Source organism: Peromyscus maniculatus, chromosome 7, assembly GCF_049852395.1.
Source record: "Peromyscus maniculatus bairdii isolate BWxNUB_F1_BW_parent chromosome 7, HU_Pman_BW_mat_3.1, whole genome shotgun sequence".
NCBI lineage: Eukaryota > Metazoa > Chordata > Mammalia > Rodentia > Cricetidae > Peromyscus > Peromyscus maniculatus.
In genome coordinates, this window is record NC_134858.1 from 111375834 (window position 1) to 111398586 (window position 22753).

The following is a 22753-nucleotide window of genomic DNA, read 5'->3' on the forward strand; positions in this document are numbered from 1 at the left end:
TGTGTGTGTGTGTGTGTGTGTGTGTGTAGCTTTGCGCCTTTCCAGGATTTCTCTGTGTAGCTTTGCGCCTTTCTTGGAACTCACTTTGTAGACCAGGCTGGCCTCGAACTCACAGAGATCCGCCTGCCTCTGCCTCCCAAGTGCTGGGATTAAAGGCATGCACCACCACCGCCCAACTCTGATTTGGGGTTTTTAAGACAAGTTTTTTACTTTGAAGTTCAGGCTGGCATTGAGCTTGCTGCAATTCTCCTGCTCAGCCTTCCAAGTGCAAGGATTCCACCCTTGACCACCACAGCTGACCTACTGTTCAGTTTTTAAATGTTTAGCACAGGACCCGGTCCCACTGCCTAGATGCCTCCCAAACAGATCAAGCCAATCAACTGTCTCACCTATTCAGAGGGCCTGATCCAGTTGGGGGCCCCACAGCCATTGGTTATTAGTTCATGTGTTTCCATTCGTTTGGCTATTTGTCCCTTGTATTTGTGTCCTTGCCAATGCATCGAATGGCTGTGGGGTTGGGACTTTCTACTGTTATATCAGGAAATAATCAGCTATACCATGTGCCTTGACTTTTCTGAAAGTTGCCCCATTTTGAAACATTTCGTATGCATTGGCATATCCCACAGAACCATGTTATTGTTCATATCAAAGGGATATTTCACATTGTCCTTATTGGCAAGATACCTAAAACTATCCCTTAGAAAATGAGTTTCTTCTTACTCAACAGGTGCTTCTAAAGAAGGCGGGGCTGGAGCGGTTGATGAGGATGACTTTATAAAAGCTTTTACAGATGTCCCTTCTGTTCAGGTAAGGCCCTCAGTGTCCCCAGGAGACTCTCTGCCTCCTTCTGTCCTGTCTTTTGTCCTTTTAAAAAATGGTTATTTGGGGGTAAGCTAAAAGGCTCAGGGTCAAGCACTTCGCAGTGCAAGCCTGACAAGCTGAGTTTGACTCTGAATCCCACATAGAAGTGGAGGGAGAAAAGCAGCTCCAGGGTTGTCTCCTGACCTCCCCACATGCCCACATGTGCATATCCCACACAACAAGAAGAGGAAGTTTCATGCCGGGCAGTGGTGGCGCACGCCTTTAATCCCAGCACTCGGGAGGCAGAGCCAGGTGGATCTCTGAGTTCGAGGCCAGCCTGGTCTCCAGGGAAGGCGCAAAGCTACACAGAGAAACCCCATTTCGAAAAACCAAAAAAAAAAAAAAAAAGAAGAAGAAGAAGAAGAAGAAGAAGAAGAAGAAGAAGAAGAAGAAGAAGAAGAAGAAGAAGAAGAAGAAGAAGAAAAGAAGGAAGTTTTAAATGCCTAAAAAAAGTTTTCCCGTAAATGAATGTATGGATGATGTATTTATTAGACATTATCAAACCACTAATTATTGTCATAATTAGATTTTCAAATTAGTTTTTCAGTAAAGCTTAAATAAAATTAAACCTATGACTTAGTCATATTACATTGCAGTGTCAGACATAAAGTTAATATTTTTTGAAATAATTAGTTTTGACCCCAGAGAGTGTTGGAGGCTGACAAATAGAAATCTGAAAATCCTTTCCCTGGGAGTTACTAAAGGAGTCAAAGTGGACATATCTACAAGTAAGGCAGTCATTTTATATCTAATAATGAAGTAAACACTACAGTGTATGTAACATTTCCACAGATTACATTACCGTGTACCTCAGTATTGTTTGGTATATTTTTTCACAGTTTGTAATTCTGTTCCTTCAGATATTTATCGTATGAGTAGTGTGTCTTTTCTGTTGATGACATTCAGTTTGTTTCCAGGTTTTTGATGTTATTTATTTGTAAGGTGTTTTTGTTTGTTTGCTTGTTTTGTTGTTGTTGTTGTTGTGTGTGTGTGTGTGTGTGTGTGTGTGTGTGTGTGTTGTTTTTAATAAGATCTCATGTATTCCAGTCTGGTCTTTAATTCCTGATCCTTCTGCCTCCAACTTTAGGGTGTAGTTTGTATGGAATTGTATAGCCACAGTCCTCTTGTCTCACTAGATTTTGCTGTAAAGGATATAATATAATAATCCACTCCTGAGAGAGGTATGATTAGGTAACTCATTTTCAAGAGTCCTCCACTGTTGGAAAATGATTCTCCCCTATAAAAAGATCTTTTATATCTCCTTCTTCTAGTGTCCTTACAGAGGGGGCGGGGGTGTGGGAGGGAGAGTCAGAGAAAGAAAAGTGACAGGACCAGTTTCTTCACATTCTGCCTGCACTTCCTGTCACTCAGAGTGCTTCTTTGAACCATGGATGTCCCTCCTGAGTGTCGTCTTGAAAAGGTCCAGGTGCTTTATTTGCATACTTTTTTACACTGTGTGAGATCTTCAGCTCTCTCAAAGGAAAAGCTGTCCTTAAGCTATTTAAAGTCTTAAGAAATTATAGGAAAGCTTTAAAAATGTTTCTGATTTGAGAGTATTTGAAATTTATTTTTATAAGATGCTTTCCTCTTCCTTTGTACTTTGTAGGCCTTTCGTATAAAGGAATGGTTAGTGTTCTAGGAACAATTGTGAAACTAGGCTGGGCTTGATCATTGTTCATTGTTCAGTATGTTCTGCCAGAGTGGGATTGTTACAATATCACTGAAGCCATGGGCTGCCCAGCCTTGGGAAGGAGAACAGGCCTCCCAACTACCTATTGCATCACCATCACTGCCCCTAGAGAGTCTGTCTCTTCAATGCCCATGCTATTAGTAAAGTAGAATTTTCCTTTCATTAAAGCTCTAACATAATTGATGCTGAGTAATTGGTGGTGTTTGCTGTCCTCATCTTTCTGCACTACTTCTATGAGGTCCTTGCTGTCTGGCTAGACCCTTACCCTTGTTGTATCTGGACAACAGTCCACTCTTACCTATGGATCAGCTGTGCTGTCATTTAAAATAAGAATTGTTAGTGTGTAATCAGAGACATTGTGATGATTGGATATGGCAATGCCAGTAAGTGCACGGTAAGCACTTGCTAGCTGTTACCACCACCCTAAATACTGCTACATTCTTTTCTCTTTCTCTCTCTCTTTCATTCTTCCTTTATTTTTAATACATTTTGTATTTTATTTTTATTCCTTTTATTTTATTTTACAATATCATTCAGTTCTACATATCAGCCACGGATTCCCTTGTTCTCCCCCCTCCTGCCCCTCTCCCCTTCCCCCCAGCCCACTCCCCATTCCCACCTCCTCCAGGGCAAAGCCTCCCCTCCAGGACTGAGATCAACAGGTAGACTCAGTCCAGGCAGGTCCAGTCCCCTCCTCCCAGGCTGAGCCAAGCGTCCCTGCATAAGCTTTAGGTTTCAAACAGCCAACTCATGCAATGAGCACAGGACCCGGTCCCACTGCCTAGATGCCTCCCAAACAGATCAAGCCAATCAACTGTCTCACCTATTCAGAGGGCCTGATCCAGTTGGGGGCCCCACAGCCATTGGTTATTAGTTCATGTGTTTCCATTCGTTTGGCTATTTGTCCCTGTGCTTTATCCAACCTTGGTTTCAACAATTCTCACTCATATAAACCCTCCTCTTTCTCGCTAATTAGACTCCCAGAGCTCCACCCGTGGCCTAGCCGTGGATCTCTGCATCCAGATTCCTCAGTCCTTGGATGGGGTTTCTGGCACAACTATTAGGGTGTTTGACCATCCCATCACCAGAGTAGGTCAGTTCCGGCTGTCTCTCTACCATTGCCAGCAGTCTATTGTGGGGGCATCTTTGTGGATTTCTGTGGGCCTCTCTAGCACTTTGTTTCTTCCTGTTCTCATGTGGTCTTCATTTACCCTGGTCTCCTATTCCTTGTTCTCCCTCTCTGTTCTTGATCCAGCTGGGACCTCCCGCTCCCACAGGCTCTCTTTCCCTCGACCCTCGCCCTTCATTACTCCCACTCATTGTTTGTAATAGCCAAAACCTGGAAACAACCTAGATGCCCTTCAACTGAAGAATGGATAAATAAATTGTGGCACATATACACAATGGAATACTACTCAGCAGAGAAAAACAATGACATCATGAGGTTTGCAGGCAAATGGATGGATCTAGAAAAAATCATCCTGAGTGAGGTAACCCAGACTCAGAAAGAGAAACATGGTATGTACTCACTCATAGGAGGATACTAGATGTGGAGCAAGGATGACTGGACTGCTACTCACATCACCAGGGAGGCTACCTGGAAAACAGGACCCCAAAAAAGACATGAGTGTAGCAGGAATCTTAAAAGTTCTTATTAATAAAATCAAACCCGAGGCCAGTTATTGGGGTCAATGCTGGTAGATCAGAGAGACAGAACAAGCCACAGCTATCTCACCTCGCCGGATCCTCAGCTGGTCTTGTCTCCTCAGACTGGAGGCCTGAGTCCTCATCCGGAATGGGTCTCAGCTGAATTACTGCTCAAAAGCCTGAAGCCCAACCAGGCCAAATGCTTAACCAGCCAAAAACTTCTAGTTTCTGGTCCTCGCGCCTTATATATCTTTCTGCTTTCTACCACCACTCCCTGGGATTAAAGGCTGGCTTTCTGGGATTAAAGGCATGTGTCACCATGCTTGGCTATTTCCAATGTGGCCTTGAACTCACAGAGATCCAGAGGGATTTCTATCTCTGGAATGCTAGGATTAAAGGTGTGAGTGCCACCATTTTCTAGCCTTTGTATCTATTGGCTGTCTGTTCTCTGACCCCAGATAAATTTATTAGAGTACACAATATTTTGGGGAACACAATACCACCACACATGAGTATTTTTAATATATTTTTTAAATAAAATAGAATAGATTTCTCCCCTTCACTTTCCTCCCTCTAACCCCTTCCATACATAGTGCCCTGCATCTCCCTCTCAAACTAATGGCCTCTTTTTCATTATTATTGTTACATATATAGAGATGTATAAATACATAAATACAACCTACTGAGTCTGGTTTTTGTTAATTATGTGTATGTGATTTCAGGCTGGCCAATTTGTATTGGGTACCCAGTTAGGGGGCTCAGCTCTGGGAGAGGCTAATTCTCCTTCTCTCAGCAGTGATTAGTTGCTTGTAGTTCTTTGTCTAGGAGTGATATTGACCTCTTGCATTTGCATGGCTTTTGTTGCTGTCATTGTTTGAGCAGCTGTTTTCACAACACTTCCTGGTCCTCTGGCTCTTTGAGTCTTTCCACCCTTCTTCTGAAATCTTCCCTGAGCCTTAGGTGCAGGAGTTGTATTGAAGATGTATCCATTGGGGCTGGGCTCCTTCTCAGGATACATTGATCTCTACATTGTGTCCAGTTGTGGTCTCTCTCGGTGTCTCTCTCTCTCTCTCTCTCGGTGTCTCTCTCTCTCTCTCTCTCTCTCTCTCTCTCTCTCTCTCTCTCTCTCCCTCCCTCCCTCCCTCCCTCCCCCTCCCTCCCTCCCTCCCTCCCTCCCTCCCTCCCTCCCTCCCTCCCTCCCTCTCTCTCTCTCTCTCTCTCTCTCTCTCTCTCTCTCTCTCTCAAGATTTATTGTATTATTTTATGTATCTGAGTGTTTCATCTGCTCGTAAGTATGTCTGTCCAGCACATGCATGCCTGGTGCCCGCAGAGGTCAGAAGAGGGCGTTGGATCCCCTGGGATTGGAGTTGCAGAGGGTTTTGAGCCACCATGTGGGCCTCTGCAAGAGCAGCAAGTGCTCTTAACTAATGAGCCAGCTGTACAGTCCCAGTTGTGTTTTCTGTAATGGTCTCCGTTTGCTATAGAGAGAAGCTTCTTTATGAGGAGTGCGAGCTCTACTATCTGTGGGTAGTAAGGATAAGTTTTAGAGTGTAGTTAGAAATTGTGCAGTACAGTAGCAGTAGTAGATTCTCTTCTAAGCTCCAGGACTTCACAAGTCCAGAGGCGTTGGCTAGGTTCCTAGCAGCAAGCACGTTTTTGTTCCTGTCGAGTGGGCCTTGAATCCTATTAGACAACCATTGAGTACCACAAAGATTTGAGTTACTGCTATTGCTCCTTCAGGTATTTGCCATGGCTAGTCAGTGTTCTGATCCATAGGCGTCGCAACTGTATAGGATCGATTGCTTCCCTTCTTTGGCAGCTTGTATAGTACTTTCTGGCACTGTGGAAATTAGAATACAGGAAGGAGGCTTTCAGATTAGATCCAGTTTGAGTTATCTAAGTCCTACGTCCTACCTAAGTGTTGTGGGTTTACAGCAACCGAATCCTCCTTCAGCCTCTGAGAGGCAGCGAAGGGCAACTGCAGTAGCCTCTATTGTTTTCAGAGTCACTTGGACAACCCTGACCAACAACTTGAATGGAGGTTTCCCATGCCTAGTACTGGGTTTTTATTAGGTAATCTATGGCTGTTGTGGTGAGCATTGTCAGTCCAAAGCCCATTGTCACTTAAGATGTGTGTGTGTGTGTGTGTGTGTGTACATTGCATGTAATTTAATTTTAGGTTAATATAAAATAATATGATTCCTTGAGGCTTTATCAAACAGTCTTAGTGTTGTCACTCAGCCCTCGAGTCCTGGCCTCCTTCCCCCTCCCCAGTTAGAACTCTCCTCTTCATTTTCCCCATTTCCTTTTTCATTTCATACTTGTGACCTCTTTTCCATTTGGATGAAGCACCAGTTTTTGACTACCTCTCCACCTTAATTCACCTGAGTTATATACATCACACACTGAATTTTGATGTGTCCTGATCAAATTGCTTTCTTCCAGTTATTGACTGAAATGCCTCCCTATTGCTCATGACTTCCATGCTCTTGTACAGGACTCCATGGCTGCTCCTCCATGATGCAGAGATCCTCAGCATTTGTCTTTCCCACTGACTCCAAGCAGCTTCTCTGACTTGTGCTTTGCTTCTCACCCAGACTTTGACACTGCAGGTTCTTGCAGTAATGTTGTTCATAATGCATTAAAATCTTCTATTTCTAATTTTTAAATCTCCCCATTTTGCAAAAACACAACTATGGATATTTCTAAACTTAACAATTTTTCTCTGCTCTCATAGCCAAGAAAGTCATGCAGAAAGGCAAAGGCTCACAGCTCTTAGTGCAGAGCACAAGCGCTTAACAGTCTGATACCCATGCTCTTGCTTATGTCTGAGCTTTTTCGTAAGTACTTGTTCTGTAGCCATCAGAGGGCTGTCCTGTTGTTTCAGGACCATGGGCCCTAGTTCTTCCTCACAGAGGACCAGTGCCTCCAGTGCTCCACAGCCTGCTCTTTTGTACTTTAGCACACTTGCAGAGATCAGTGACCTTTTTAGAGCCTTCTTGTTGCCTAGTAAACAGTGCTGGGGTCACCATTTGAAAGAAGTGGGCTAGTAAGATGGCTTAGTGGATAAAGGCCCTTCCCACCAAGGCTGCCGACCTGAAGTTGGTCCTTGGGACCCGTGTGGTGAAAGGAGAGAACCAGTTGCACAAATGAAAAACTGAATGACAGGTGTAGTTTAGTGGCAGGGTTACTTGCCTAGAGTTCATGAGGCTCTGGGTTTCATCCCCAGCAGTAGGTAGGAAATAATGGATGGCACATCCTCCAGACACTGCTCTTTTAGGTCCACGTCCTTTCCAGTGTAGCTGTATGCACTTGGTAGTTCTTTTCCTTTAAGAACAACAACAACAAAAAAAAATGGTATTTCAAATCTTTTATCATGCATTGTATTTTGGTCATATTCTTCCCCTTCCCCATTCCTTCCAACTTCCTGTTCTTTTTCTCTCATTAAAAACAAAACAACACACACACACACACACACACACAAAAGATACACACAAAAGGCATGGAATTCGTTTTGTGTTGACCAACTATTCCTCCTAAGCATGAGTGCTGTTCTGGAATGAGGTGATGTACCCAGTGTCGGTCTTGTAAAGAAAGATTTGGGGGCTGGAGAGAAGGCTCCACAGTTGAGAGTGCTCTTGCAGAGGACCTGGGTTGAATTCTCAGCATCTGATTGACAGCTCACAGCCATCCTTAACTCCAGTTCCAGGGGATCCAAAAACTTCTGATCTCCACAGGCACCAGGCACACATATGGTGTGTGTACATATGTGCTGACAAAGCATTCATACACATAATTTAAAGTGTATGCACGTGCGTGTGTGTAAAGAAAACTGATTTTTTTTTTCCTCTCCCGGCAGCTATCAATTACAGATAGCTTCTTGGTTAGGTCTGTTTGTACCTTCCTTTTTCTGTGCTGGGATTCATATTCCCCCCCCCCCCCCCCCCCCCCCCCCCGTCACCATCCTCACCACTCCCCACTCCTCAGGGTTTCTCTGTGTAGTCCTGGCTGTCCTGGAACTCGCTCTATAGACCAGGCTGGCCACAAACTCATAGAGAGCCACCTCTTCTGCCTCCCCACCACCTGCCTTCATACTGGATTTTTTATACTTGGTATTTCCACATCCACCTGCTTTTGCTTCCTTGCATTTTTCTAGCTTCTAATCACTTAACATGTTCACAGCACCCAAACTAGCTGGTTTGGTTGTCTTCTTGGTTCAGTTTTGCTGTAACAGTTGTGAAACAGTGTTTTCCCATTTTACCCCTCCTGTCTGTCGCTTCACATCCATTTCCTTTACAGATGGCGCCTTCTTTATTTGGCCAACTGACTGTGAAATAGTTTATTAAGGGTTACTTCTGGGTCCTATCTTTCTACTTCATTTTGTTGCTCCATGGCTTCCTTCAACATCATGACTTTTGACGTTATCTAGTACCTTTATATTGATTATACCTAAATTTACCTTATGCCAGACCTCTGCTCAGCAGCATCAAAAGCATTCATTTACAGTTATTGTTTTATTTGGCATTTCCTTTTAGGGGTCTCAAGAGACATCTCAAACAAAACCTATTTGAAATCAGAATCATAACCTCTCCTCTGACACTTGATCTTCCAGTGTTCTTTATGTGGAAACTGTTGTTTAGTCAGCTAGAGAAGCTAGAAACTGAGGAGTAACTGTACAACAGATTCTTAACCCAGTGTTCTTTGTATGCCTACGAGAAACATGGGGAGCCCAGTGAGAGATCGCCTTAAAAACTTATGGGGTTCCTGGAGTGAATTTCTGAGTTGACTTTCCCCTTCTTTTATGGTTTAGAGAAGGTCTTTGCGTTGTCTTGCAGGATAGCACCTTGTACTAAAATTAGATGTAGCATTTATAATAAATATTGTATATTTAGTATATATTATAAACATATACATTACAAATATATTTGTTATATGTTATTCATAAATATGTTTTTAATGTATAACAAATATATTGTATTTATTATAAATGTTGCCAAAAGGACCTGTTTTAATTGAGGTTTGTTTTCCCCTTTGTCAAGGGACACATGTAAGTTATGTGCTTAGTCTATTCTGGCATTAGCCATTTTTCAAATAGTTGTTCAGAACTAATTAAAGCATGTCTTTTAAACGATATTTTGTATTGTAATATTAATGCAGTTTTTGAGAAATTGCTCCATTTTTGTTTGGCAGGTCTCCATTGGAAGCATTCTAGAAATGTTTGAGGTTGTTCACATGGGGTCAAGTAGCGAAGGGGGCAGTGGGAAGAACATCAGGGCATCTGCTGCATGTGACGGAGTCTCCACTGAAAGTGACGGCGAGAATGTGAAATGACCTTAGTCCATAAGACTTAATTGTATGTTATTTAAGAAATGTTATTATCATTTTAAATCTTAAAGTTTGTTGTTTAAATTTTAAATCTTTTCTTTAAGATCTATTCCAGTCGAGAACTTGAAGAAACGTTAAATAAGATCAGGGAAATTTTGTCAGATGACAAACATGACTGGGACCAGCGTGCCAATGCAGTGAGTTCTCATCCTTTATCTTCTTTTTGTTTGTTTGTTTGTTTGTTTGTTTGTTGTGTATACAGTGTTCAGCCTGCAGGCCAGAAGAGGGCACCTGATCTCATTATAGATGGTTGCGAGCCCCCATATGGTTGCTGAGAATTGAACTCAGGACCTCTGGAAGAACAGCCAGTGCTCTTAACCTCTGAGCCATCTCTCCAGCCCCTATCCTTTATCTTCTTATCCCTCTCTTCTTAGCAGTGTTCATGTTCAAAACGCAGAGAGAACGTGTATGCAGCTGTGGCGATAGCGATAGTAAATTAGAGTCCGATGGGGAACATTTCTAATAGGCACTGTCAGCTTTAGATTGAGGCTTTTTCTGTTTTTGCTGATCATGTCAGTGCCTGTCCCACAAGCCTGTCCCCTTGGGTTCTTTGCTGACTGACAAGGAAATGTGAAATTGAGAGCTCTGGCCTGACCTTCTCAGGGTCACCTAGCTGCTTATCAGCAACTTTATGATTGCACCCTAAAGTCGTGAAGACTTACTAGAGAAGAGAAAAAAGTTACTTCTCCTGTGGGCTCAGTATTTTTTCAGCATTGACATAATTCCACAGCAGGGTGTCTGTTCATCTGACTCTCTACTTTGTAGTGAATAAAATGAATGTGAATGAATGATTTACAAAAATTGTGATTATCCTAACTTCCTGAGTTAGGAATAGTTTATTTACAGTAGATTCCTTGAAGGAAATATTTGATGAATCTTAAAATAATGTTCGTGTTGACGTCTGTTCTATATTGTATTTCACCTCTTGTGATGTTGTCAAATTTGACAAGATTACAGTGAGCACTTCGGCATCCTCAGGAAGCCAGGAAAGATGCCCCGTGCTCTCAAGGCTTCCAGTCTGGCTCCTCATGGCGCCTCCTGAGAAATAGTGCTTTATGACATTATGTATTACAGACTGTTCTCCATCTCTGTGGGAAGGCTTCTGTGTCAGGGGCTAGAGAGATGGCTCAGAGGTTGAGAACACTGACTGCTCTCCCAGAGGACCCAGGTTCAATTCCCAGCACCCATATGGCCCTCATATGCAGGCAAAACACCAGTGTACATGAAGTAAAAATAAATAATTGAAAAAAAGAAGTCTGTACCTTTGAATGTTTAATGTGTTCTTAACACAAAAAATAGTGCTTTGGATATGTTTAAGTATGATTTTTAGTTGTTTTTCAGTTCTAATCAAGCATAAATTAGAATTAAAAAAAATAACAGTTTTGTTATGGGTGATCTGTAGAGAAACAGCACAGATTAAAATAAAAGATATAAACATGAATCTGGTTTTGTTTCCTTTGAAAGTAGTCATTCAGAAATAGTCTGAATTGTTTGACATTTTCTTTGTTCATTCAGGCATGTGTAGAAACACATACACTCCACTCCTTTCATAAAAAACTAAACAGTGCTTAATCCCTTGCTCTGTTTTATTTAACAGATCATGCCTATTCAATATACCTGGTATAGATGCTAAGCTCGTCATAGTTGCTCAGATATTTACTGAATGCAGATCAATGTGTACATAAATTATTTAGTTTAATATATATGTATGTTTGTAACTTATTAAAAATCATTCTCATTTGATGATTTTACAGATTTTAGGGTTTTTTGTTTTTTGTTGTTTTGCTTGTTTGTGGGTTTTATTGTTTTTGCTTTGGTTTTTTGAGATATGGTTTCTCTGTGTGTAGCCCTGGCTGTTCTGGAACTTGCTCTATAGACCAAGCTGACCTCAAACTCAGAGATCTACCTGCCTATACCTCTGAGTGCTGGGATTAAAGGTGTACGCTACCACCGACCAGTGTTTATGTTTTTGTATTTGTAGATAGGTTCTCTCTAGTATCCTTGGCTGTCCTGCAGCTCACTGTATAGAGTAAGTTGGCCTCAGACTCAAGGAGATTGGCCTGCCTCTGCCTTGAGTACTGGGCTTAATGGAGTCACCACCGGGCTCAGCTTTAACAACATAATAAATGTCCTTGTGCTCTCTATTTCCCTTGGTATGATGTTAATAAGTACTTCACCACTGAACTGAGTCCCGAATCTTTGCATATACTTGTAACAGTTCTGTTACTATAGGCTAGAATACTTACATGTAGGTTCTTGGTAAAGAGTACATGCAATTTTATTTCAGTCAGTGAATAAAGGCTTTAGTCCTTGATAATTTTACTCACATTGTGTGTGTGTGTGTGTGTGTGTGTGTGTGTGTGTGTGTGTGTGTGTGTGTGTGTTTGTGAGCATTTCTCTCTGGTACTGTATGCTCTCAAGTTTGTAAGTTCTTGTCCCTCTGATGGGTAAAGAATATCTTTCTTGCAGCTTTGACTTAGCTTGTCAGTAGCGCAGCTGAACACAGTTTTGTATAGTTACTTTACTCAGTTTAATATTAGTTTTTCTTTGTCGCACTTTATTTTTTATTATGTATTGTTTGTGTCTTGTTTATTTAGCATATATGAGGCCTTTGTTTAACCTTAAGCAAACCCACACAAACCCAACACAGCAGAGGAGGGAGAAGAGAAGGGAGAGATTTGAGGCTAGTAATAGGTAATGATATTGGTTGTCCAACATTGTGAATGTGCTTATATGTCACAAATTAAATCTTTTAAAATGATAAATTTCATGGTAATTACATTTTACTGTACTTTAAAAAAAAGAATGAATAATTAAAAATTTTAAATTTACTTGTTTATGTATATATGTATCTGTTTGAACATGTAACTAAACTTGTAATGGTGTTTTTTCAGAAAGCTTTTTGTTGTTTTATATGTTTATTTATGAGATGCATTCAGTGCCATTAAAATGTCTGAATTTAGTTATGTAAATGTAATGAAGTCCATATAGTTCATTTTAAAGAAAAATGAAAATGTTTAGATGATGTAGTTTGGGTACCTTTTTTATAGGCTGTCACCTTTTTATATCAATAATGAAAAATTTCTTTGTTTTAGCTTAAGAAAATCAGATCACTGCTTGTTGCTGGGGCTGCACAGTATGATTGCTTTTTCCAGCATTTGCGTTTGTTGGATGGAGCACTTAAGCTGTCTGCTAAGGACCTCAGATCCCAGGTGGTCAGAGAAGCTTGCATCACTGTTGCGTAAGTGTAGCCCTCTTGTGCTGAGGGCTTTTGTTTCGTTTCCTTTGCACAGGGTCCTAGTATACAGCCCTGGCTCCCCTGGTGTCTGGTATTGTTTGGTTGTTTTACTCTTTACTCTTTGGGGCCTGCCACCCAGCTCCCAGATAAATCACACAGAGGCCTGTTAGTATTTACGAATGCCTGGCCTTACCTTCGCTTGTTTCTTACCAGCTTTTCTTAACTTAAATTACCTCGTCTGTCTTTTGCCTCTGGGCTTTTTACCTTTCTCTATTCTATATACCTTTCTTTTCTTATTCCATGTCTGGCTAGGTGGCTGGCCCCTTCTTTTCTTGATCCTTGATCCTCTCTTCCTTGATTTCTCCTCCTATTTATTCTTTGCCTGCCAGCCCTGCCTATCCTTTCTCCTGCCTAGCTATTGACCATTCAGCTCTTAATTAGACCCATCAGGCGTTTTAGACAGGAAAAGCAACACAGCGTTACAGAGTTAAAAAAAAAAACCCGCAACATAAAAGAATGCAAAGCAGCCAGGCGGCGGCGCACGCCTTTAATCCCAGCACTTGGGAGGCAGAGGCAGGCAGATCTCTGTGAGTTCAAGGCCAGCCTGGTATACAGAGTGAGTTCCAGGACAGCCAGGACTGTTTCACAGAAAAACCATGTCTCGGGGGAAAAAAAAAAGCAATACATCTTTGCATCATTAAACAAATATTCTATACCATAAACAAATGTAACACATCTTAAAATAATATTCTTCAACAGTCTGCGAACTCACCGTATAAAGCAGGCTAGTCTCAAACTCACAGAAATCTGCCTTCCTCTGCTTTTCCAAGTCCTGAGGTAAAAGGTGTACACCAGCATACCTGGAATGCTAACTCATTTTTTATTAATAAATGTAGTACTCATTGAATCAATATTCAGTAAGTGAAGCAATAGCAGGATTACCCCAAAGAAGCTGATATGTGATCCCAGAATCATTTTTATTGTACACACGGATTCAGTTATTATTTTTCTCTCTTCCTTTCTTCATGTTACTTTTTATAAAATCTTCTGATGAGATTATGACATAGTGATAGGATACTGAGCTAGCATGTGTGAGGCCATGGGTCCAATCCCTAACACGAGATAAAAGGCATCTTCCATAATCTTTACACCAACCTTAAAATGCCAGCCTGCTGGGGATTTGTTGATACTTTGTCAACTCCATGTGTATGGAGAAAAATGAATGGGTCTGGAACTGGCTCTACTTAGTTTTCCTAGTCCTAATTTGGCTGTTAAGTACCAGTTTCTGATACTGTAGCAAATTAGAATCATAACACCTTAATTTATCAAAATCTGTATGTATGTCATCTTCCCCTGAAATCCCATTTCTCACTGCACTCACCTGAATAGTGTTGCTGCATATGTGGTTATTTAAGTATTGTTTGAAGACAAGGAACACAAAGGTTCCTCCAGTACATCTTCTAGTTACTATTGTTTTACTGTTCTAAGGAAACAAAGGGCATATAAAAATTATGAGGATTGCCGGGCGGTGGTGGCGCACGCCTTTAATCCCAGCACTCGGGAGGCAGAGCCAGGCGGATCTCTGTGAGTTCGAGGCCAGCCTGGGCTACCAAGTGAGCTCCAGGAAAGGCGCAAAGCTACACAGAGAAACCCTGTCTCGAAAAACCAAAAAAAAAAAAAATTATGAGGATTGCAAGAAGGGTGGGGAAGTGCTAGGTTGCATAATTACCCTGTGTAGGGGACTCTGTGGATGACCTGTGAGTCATCATGTGGTTGCTGGGAATTGAACTCAGGACCTCCGGAAGAGCAGGCAGTGCTCTCAATGCTGAGCCGTCTCTCCAGCCCCCTATGGAGGACTTGTAATCAAAGGATGTTATCAAGGTTGCCAAGTGACATAAATAAACCAAAATGATGATATATCTCTGGCAAAACAAATAACAGGAATTCATAAATATAACCTTGAAAAATATACTTACAGGCTAGTAAGATGGTTCAGTGGGTAAGAGCATTTCCTGGCAACCTGAATTCAATCCCCTGGATTCAAACGGTGGGAGAGCACTGGTCCCTGAGTGTTGTCCTCTCACCTCGACATGCTATGCTTTGGCACTCATATGTACACAAAATAAACAAAATAAATATGATTTTTAAAGAAAGAACCAAACCAAAATATATTTGAAATCAGACTAGGAAAACTGCAGAGTAAGTAAATAGCTTTTTGCAGGCAATGTACAGTGGAGGCAAAGCTAAGTGACTTGAAAGATAGACATGAACAGAGCAGTGTGGTCATCTCCTGGTGCTGCCTTAGAGACATAGAGTAGCGTAGGGACCCATGTAGACCAAGGCAATCTACTGAATTAGGAAAACAGAGATCCAAGTTTCAGTAGGCTTGGGTAGCCAAGATTAGTATGCAGAATAGTGAAAAAAAAAAGAGAGAGAGAGAGAGAGAGAGAGAGAGAGAGAGAGAGAGAGAGAGAGAGAGAGAGAGAGACAGCCAAAGAGCTGTAGAAATTGATGTGATCCTGGGTCTAGCTGAATACCTGAATATCTGCTCATGTGAGAGCTACAACTCACTGAGGAGGAGAGAAAACCACTGTTTCCCAACACTGAGGCAAACCCCAATTCCCAGGGCTCCTTCAGGAAAACTTGTAAATCTGACTTTTCCAGAATCCTTGTTAGTGCCCAACACATGGGACAGCGCCCCCAGAAACGCCCATGCACAGGTCCTGAACCAGCTGCTGTAGGCCTCACCTCTCCCAGCAAGCTTATCAAAAAGTCAAATTGATTCCCAGGTATGTTACCTGCCTACTGGAACAGAACTTACACTCCTTAGAGGAAGACACTGCATTTGAGGGCCCTTTTTGCCTAGGAATCAGGCAAAAACTGACTTTGTAATTGAACACTAGCAAGTCTGGAGTCCCTCTTTGAATCAAGAACCTTCATTTTTGGCACAAATTGTATCCCAACCATGCATTTTCAGTAAGAGAGTAAACTGCTGAGCATACATGTAATCCTTTCGCTTGGGAGGTGGAAATAGGAGGATCAGAGTTAAAAATCATCCTGGGCTACATAACACCTTGTCGCTAAAAAATGAAACATCCATCAAATAAAGATTCTGTGTATGTTGAAATTGACCAATATTACAAACATTGTCAAAGCTGTCAATAATGACTTCCTTTCTGAGTGTTCTGAGCTAATTAGTGCTAGGGAGAGAGCTCAGTGGGTAAGCGTCTTGCTGTACAGCATTAAGAGTTGGGGTGTACACTTCTAATCTCGGCCCTGTGGAGGTGGAGACAGGAAGATCTCAAGACTCGTTGGCCAGGCAGTCCAGCTTAGTTGGTGGCCCCAAGTCAGTGAGAGAATAGATGATATTCATGAGGATGTCTACTGAACTTGTCCTCTGTCATCCACACTCACATGTGCGTATGTACACACACACACACACACACACACACACACACACACACATGCATACTCAGAGAGAGAGGCAGAGAGAGAGAGAATTACAAATGTGCAAAGAAATTACAAATGTCTTTAAGATTACTGAATTTAGGAGAGACTAGAGTTTCAGTAGTGGATTCTTAAATCTTGCCCCAAAGAGATCATAATATTTGTGACTCACCTCCCCCACAAAAAAGTAACTGTACCACTAATCAAAATAGGGAATGTTTTTTGAAACATTGATTGGTGTAAGATTTGGAACTGAAGAGTAAAATATTTTGGACTTGAGGTTATTGGGGCATCGAAATAGAAATATCTGAAGAAGACCCCCAATCAGGGTATTAATTTTACTTAATGTTTACTTAGCTTTCATAGTTTGATTCTGTGATCACATAGCATCTCTGAATGTCACAGAGATAAATAAAATACCACATTTTGTCTTTGGACTTCCAGTTACTGGGCAGGAAAAAGAAGAAAAGTACCCAGAGGGAGGGTGCAGCTCAGTCGGCAGAAGCGTGGATGAAGCCCTCCCTGTCTTTGAATGCTGGCACCTCCTAAGCCAGCCGTGTGCTGCACGGTGCATGTGCTGCAAGAGGAGCACAAGTTCAAAGTCAGCCTTGGCTACATGTCAGATTTGAGCTAGCCTTAGGATAGGAAACTCTCTCAAAATAAATAAATAATTTTTTTCCTGTATTTGATATTAAAATAATTTTTGTGTTCCTTTGTAGCCACCTTTCAACGGTTTTGGGAAACAAGTTTGATCACGGCGCTGAAGCCATTGTACCTACACTTTTTAATCTTGTTCCCAATAGTGCAAAAGTCATGGCAACTTCTGGATGTGCAGCAATCAGATTTATTATTCGGGTAGGTTTCTCACAAACCCCTCCCCATCCATGTACTTAATTAAGTCATATTATTATTCTTTTTACCTCTCAAAGAAAGAAAATTACTTCAGAATTAATTTTCTGGTAATAAAAGCCATTCAGAGTTAATATGGCGCATGTAAGTAATGCAAAAGCCTGCAAAATATACCCATTTGAATAGGGAACATAACATCATTCATCTGTGTAGGTGTATGCATGCACTTGTGTATGTAATCACAGATGTTGCAGGTAGTGATGAAAGCAGCAAACACATTCTTAATATGGGCTGCTATATACGTAGAGATTTTGACCAAATTAATGATGTTACAATTTCATAAAATACCAGAAATGAAGTGCTTAATAACTAAATCAGGAATGAGAAAAATGCCAGACCAAAGGTGACACAGATCCATGCTTACATTCTGTATCTGTAATGAGCATTTTAGTGTACTTCACTAAAGAAAAGCACTAAGAATTAGGAGTTGGAGGGCAGTATCTATTGCTTACTTGAATCTAAGAGCTTTGTGATTCAGCCAGAATGAAAGTTCTATTAAAAATCACCATTTCACAGTGCATTGTATCACAGTCGTCAAGAGTGTGAGTGTAATATGATCTCAATGACATGCAGTTACTATTTCTGTACATATACACACCCCTATTTTGACCTAACAGCTCTTCTTGGGCATGTGAACAATGTCTTCCTTATGTATTGGTGACATCACAGCTATCTCTTGAAAACTACCTATCATTTCACTCTGATTAGGGGGAATTTAGGTTTCTATAGATCTGATTTGCAGTTGTTTTCCCCCCCCTGGCTATTCCATAGCTAAGCCCTTGAGTATAAGACACACACAGGCACTGTGATGTGCACAGTGTTTTCATGCTTTTTTAAATTATCTTTTTCAGCATACCCATGTCCCTAGACTTATACCTTTAATAACAAGCAACTGCACGTCAAAATCAGTTCCTGTGAGGAGGTAAGTTGTAGAGGAAAAGGTTTTTAGTATAAATTTTACTATTCAGTAATACATTTAATTCTTAGTTTAGTGTAACAATTAGCTATAACTTCTTAAAATTACCCTTTTCCATTAAAACAGTGATATAATTTTTCAAATTTGTTTACCTTTACTATGTGAATATATGCGCGCACACGCACGCACTCACACACATTATTGTACTTTCGTGGAGATCAGTAGAAAACTTCAAAACTCAGTTCTTTTTTTTAACCATGTGGATCCTGGGGCTCAGAATCAGGTCACAAGGCTGGTAGTGAGCACCCTTAGTTGTCCAGCCATTTCTCTAGCCCGTGATACAAGCTTTTTACCACATTTAAGGGAAGGGGGATAAAGCAACTGTTGTGAGCACTCGGGTTTCTCAGATTTATCACTTTGCTGTTGTTTGTTTATTCGCTGACTGCCTTGTTCTTCAGAGTATAGAGTTAGGCATAGCTAGAATTCTACAACTGCCCCTCTTGTATATCTCAGTGCATATGTAAATTATGGGACTAATGAGTTCACCCCGTAGACTGCAGATGAAACATTTAAGAGTTTCTGATTTTGTGTGTATAAGACAGTAAGTAGGGGCTGGAGAGATGGCTCAGTGGTTAAGAGCACTGACTGCTCTTCCAGAGGTCCTGAGTTCAATTCCCAGCAACCACATGGTGGCTCATAACCACCTGCAATGAGATCTGGTGCCCTCTTCTGGCCTGCAAGGACACATGCAGGCAGAACACTGTATACATAATAAATAAATTAAAAGAAAAAAAAGACAGTAAGTAGATAAATTAAGTCTGTTAGTCTCTCTTTCTCTTTATGATTTCTGGAAAAAAAGAGCATTCGTTTATTTTGAGAAAAGGTGTTGAAGTATTGCCAAGCTGGCCTTGAGCCTGTGATTGTTCTGGCTTCGGTTGTCAAGTGCTGAGATCTCAGGAGTGCACCATCACACCTAGCTTGATTTCTTCAAAACTTACTGCCATCAGCGATGAAGACCTATGGAAGGCTAATGATGTAGTTCAGTGGTAGAGCACTTGCCTCACACTCAAGAGTCAAGGCCACAGCAAATACAAGGACAGTAGATATCTATATATATAGAGATATATATCTTTAGGCCCAGTATTTGTGCATAGAATGTTGGAGAGCAATACATTTTGCCTAGTATTTTGTCACTGGACAAAGGCTGAATAAGGCATCAGGTTCTTTACGTGATTTACAATTTTTAGACCAGTGAATCTAGTCAGCTCTTTGAAATCTCAGCAGTTGGAAAATAACACTCCATAGGTAAATCTGACTAACAGCCCATTTTTCTGAAACCTCCAAATGAAGAACAGAATGGCTGAAGTTGAGAATTAGAGGGCTTAGAAGAAAACACATATGAATTTGCTTTAAAATCCTAATTGCACATAGTTAAGTAGAAGCAAAAGTTCTAGACTGTCATGTACTTAGTGGCAGTCATTGTATATTTCATTCTGTGTGTATGATGTATGTTGGGGCTGCATAGCACATTTGAAAGTCAGAGGACTACTTTGTAGAGTCATGATTGCCTGCGAAGCCATCTCTCTGGGTGCTATCATAAATGTTTAATACTTAATGAACATTTTGAAATTAAATTATAGGTCTCAAAAGTCTCTTTAAGCTATCTTACATAGTAATAGTTAAGTCCTTTAGATCAGTTTTTTTCTGATTAAGGTAATCTGAAAATATGTCTTGTATGTTTAATTCAGAGGCAAAATGAAGTATTTTGAAAGAAAGTATGAATGTGTTTCTCAGTATGTTTAATTGTAATTTAATGTTTGTTTTTCAGGCGTTCCTTTGAATTTTTAGATCTGTTGCTGCAAGAGTGGCAGACTCATTCACTGGAAAGGTAGGCACCCAACACACACACACACACACACACACACACACACACACACACACACACACACACACAGTTTTATTCCCCTTCCAGAAGGCAGTATTTTACAGTTTCTCATTTTGTCCTTGTCTTTCTTCCTTAGAGCTATGATGCTGTTTTCCTTCTGTGCATACAGTTGTGAATAGTGTGCGTTTTGGTGGGTTGGGTGATGGTCCCTTAGAATAGGTTATTTAACATCCTCCATTTGGAATTGGAAAAACATTTTTAAAATGCACTATGTGAGATAGGTTTCTTAAATTGTAATCTTTCATGTAGTGACTGGTTTGTCAGAGGGAAGAAAGGGGCCCCCTGTTTGAAAGAGATTTTTTTTTTAAAGAGGAATTGAGATGAAGGAAAGTGTGAACAGCTAGTTAGCTCTGTACAGGGCTGTGTAAGTACTATTTCATGCTGCTTTTAAGTTTTTAAGCATCAGAAATAACCTGCATTTTTATTGAGTATATTGCTGATTTCTATTTTAATAGAATCACAGTTCTTTTATTTTTTTTTAAGAATTTTTTGAAAAATTGTATGTGTAGGTATGTCCATGGGAGTATGGGTACCCTAGGAAACCAAAGGTGTCAGATCCCCAGAGTCTAGAGTTATAGTCAGCTATAAGCTGCTTGATGTGGGTGTTGGGGATCAAACCACAGTCGCCTGTAAGAATAGTATGTACTCCTAACAGTTAAGCCATCTCTACAGCCCGTACAGGTTTCTTTGTTTGTTTGTTTTTTAATAGAATTTTTTTCCATAGGCATAAAGTAATTCAAAGTTTTTTCTAAAGTTTTTGTTTGTTTGTTTATTTGTGGCAACTCTTTATATATTGGTTACATCAGTCGTTCTCAGCCTGTGGGTTGCAACCCCTTTACGGGTTGAAGGAACCTTTCACAGGTGTCACATGTCAGATATCCAGCACATCAGAGATATACATTACAATTTATAACAGTAGCAAAATTTCAGTTATGAAGTAGCAGTGAAAATAATTTTGTGATTGGGGGCTCACCACAACATGAAGAAGTGTATTAAAGGGTCACAGCATTAAGAAAGTTGAGAGAACCACTGGGCTAGATCATCCTTGTAGCAAATAACTTTTTACAGTTGTGGGATCGTGAAGAGCCAACCATATGGTTATTTCCCACCCCTAAATTTATAATAAGTTTTAAATTTAAATAGTGCATATTTATTTACTTGTTGTTAGGATTCTATAAAGATAATTATTTTCAGATTTTTACTCTCTGAATTATCAGGAGGAAACAATATATGGGTGAGATGTGTAGGGCAAATTGTTAGAAACTCCTATAATCTTAGAGCAGGCCATATCTGTCGTCCCACCCAGTTGAAGTCTGGGGAGATAGAATGTAAATCAAGTTGGCTCAGGCTGCATAGAAGGACTCCATCTCAGAAAGAAAAGAAAAAGAGAGAGAAAAAGACATTAGGTATTGTATTACACACTTGTAATCTCAGCACTCTGGAGGCTGATATAGGAAGATTGTTTTGAGTTCAAGACCATCCTAGGCTGTGTAGCAACACTCTGCCTTTAAAAAAGTAAAGAAAATGCTACAATCTTAATTACTTTAATAATAAATCTTCCACTTTTCCCCTCCTTTGGGGTAGATGTGTACCATGTAGGAATTGCTATTGTTTGTGGTGAAATACAGTATTAAGTATTAACATAAAGGTACATTTGTTGTATAGACATGCAGCTGTCTTGGTTGAAACTATTAAGAAGGGAATTCATGATGCTGATGCTGAGGCCAGAGTGGAGGCAAGAAAGTAAGTCTGTACTATATTTTTGTGAAAACTCAATTCAACATGCTTTGAGGTATTTTGTTGTTGTTCATAATGAATTACATCGAGAGATGATATCACCAGTATCTGAATTACTCTGTTTGACTAACTCTCCATCAAAATTGAAATGCATTTTATCCACTAACTCTGTGCTAGACATAGAACAACTGACTTCAGTTGTCATCTGTGCAGTCGCCGTTGTTCTCATTCCGTCAGAGGGTATTCACTTTCGTTGTCAATAAGGCAACTGCATGTACTGGGTAGGTATTATGCACCTAACATTAAGTAAGACTCTTGGTTACCACCACCACCACCACCACCACCACCACCCCACACACACTTTTTGAGACAGGTTCTCACTTTGTATCTCTGGCTGACCTGAAATTTACTATGTAAACCAGGCTGGCCTTGAACTCACAGAGATCCGCCTGCCTCTGCCTTCTGAGTGCGAAGATTGAAGGCGTGCACCACCACAGCTGGCTTATTTTTAACTTTTTAATACTGAAGAAAGTCCTGCAAAAATGGTACTGTCTCCATTGATGCCTCTGAACTCTGAGATTGGGTGTTCACTTAGGGCTACATGAACCATGAATGGCATAACTGGGCTGTGAACTGAGGTTTGCTTTTTCAAAAACCTGCAATTTTCCCCCTGGAATTCACTCAGTTTACATAGTTTTCACCTGACACAGTAAGTTTGTGTTCCTCCAGTCATGACAAACTGTTACTGATGGTCTTTTCTTTCCTTTACAGGACATACATGGGTCTTAGAAACCACTTTCCTGGTGAAGCTGAAACGTTATATAATTCCCTTGAGCCGTCGTATCAGAAAAGCCTTCAAACTTACCTAAAGAGTTCTGGCAGTGTAGCATCTCTTCCACAGTCAGACAGGTCCTCATCCAGCTCACAAGAGAGTCTCAAGTAAGGCCATGCACTGGTAGTTCTGGGTAGTCCTCTCTC

General features: G+C 40.8%; 1 protein-coding gene across 50 annotated transcripts in view; it reads left to right on the forward strand.

Annotated features, from left to right (window-relative positions):
• Clasp2 (cytoplasmic linker associated protein 2) overlaps nt 1-22753 on the forward strand; it is a 193434-nt gene that overhangs the window by 93730 nt on the left and 76951 nt on the right. For 47 of the 50 annotated variants that reach the window (XM_076577230.1, XM_076577234.1, XM_076577231.1 and 44 more), the window contains 8 exons: nt 728-807; nt 9628-9720; nt 12679-12824; nt 16988-17123; nt 18029-18099; nt 19922-19981; nt 21704-21781; nt 22547-22714. In XM_076577230.1, coding sequence (XP_076433345.1) covers nt 728-807; nt 9628-9720; nt 12679-12824; nt 16988-17123; nt 18029-18099; nt 19922-19981; nt 21704-21781; nt 22547-22714 — 832 coding nt within the window. The remainder of the gene's footprint in view (nt 1-727; nt 808-9627; nt 9721-12678; nt 12825-16987; nt 17124-18028; nt 18100-19921; nt 19982-21703; nt 21782-22546; nt 22715-22753) is intronic. The other 3 variants (XM_076577268.1, XM_076577266.1, XM_076577269.1) reach the window with 1 other exon arrangement.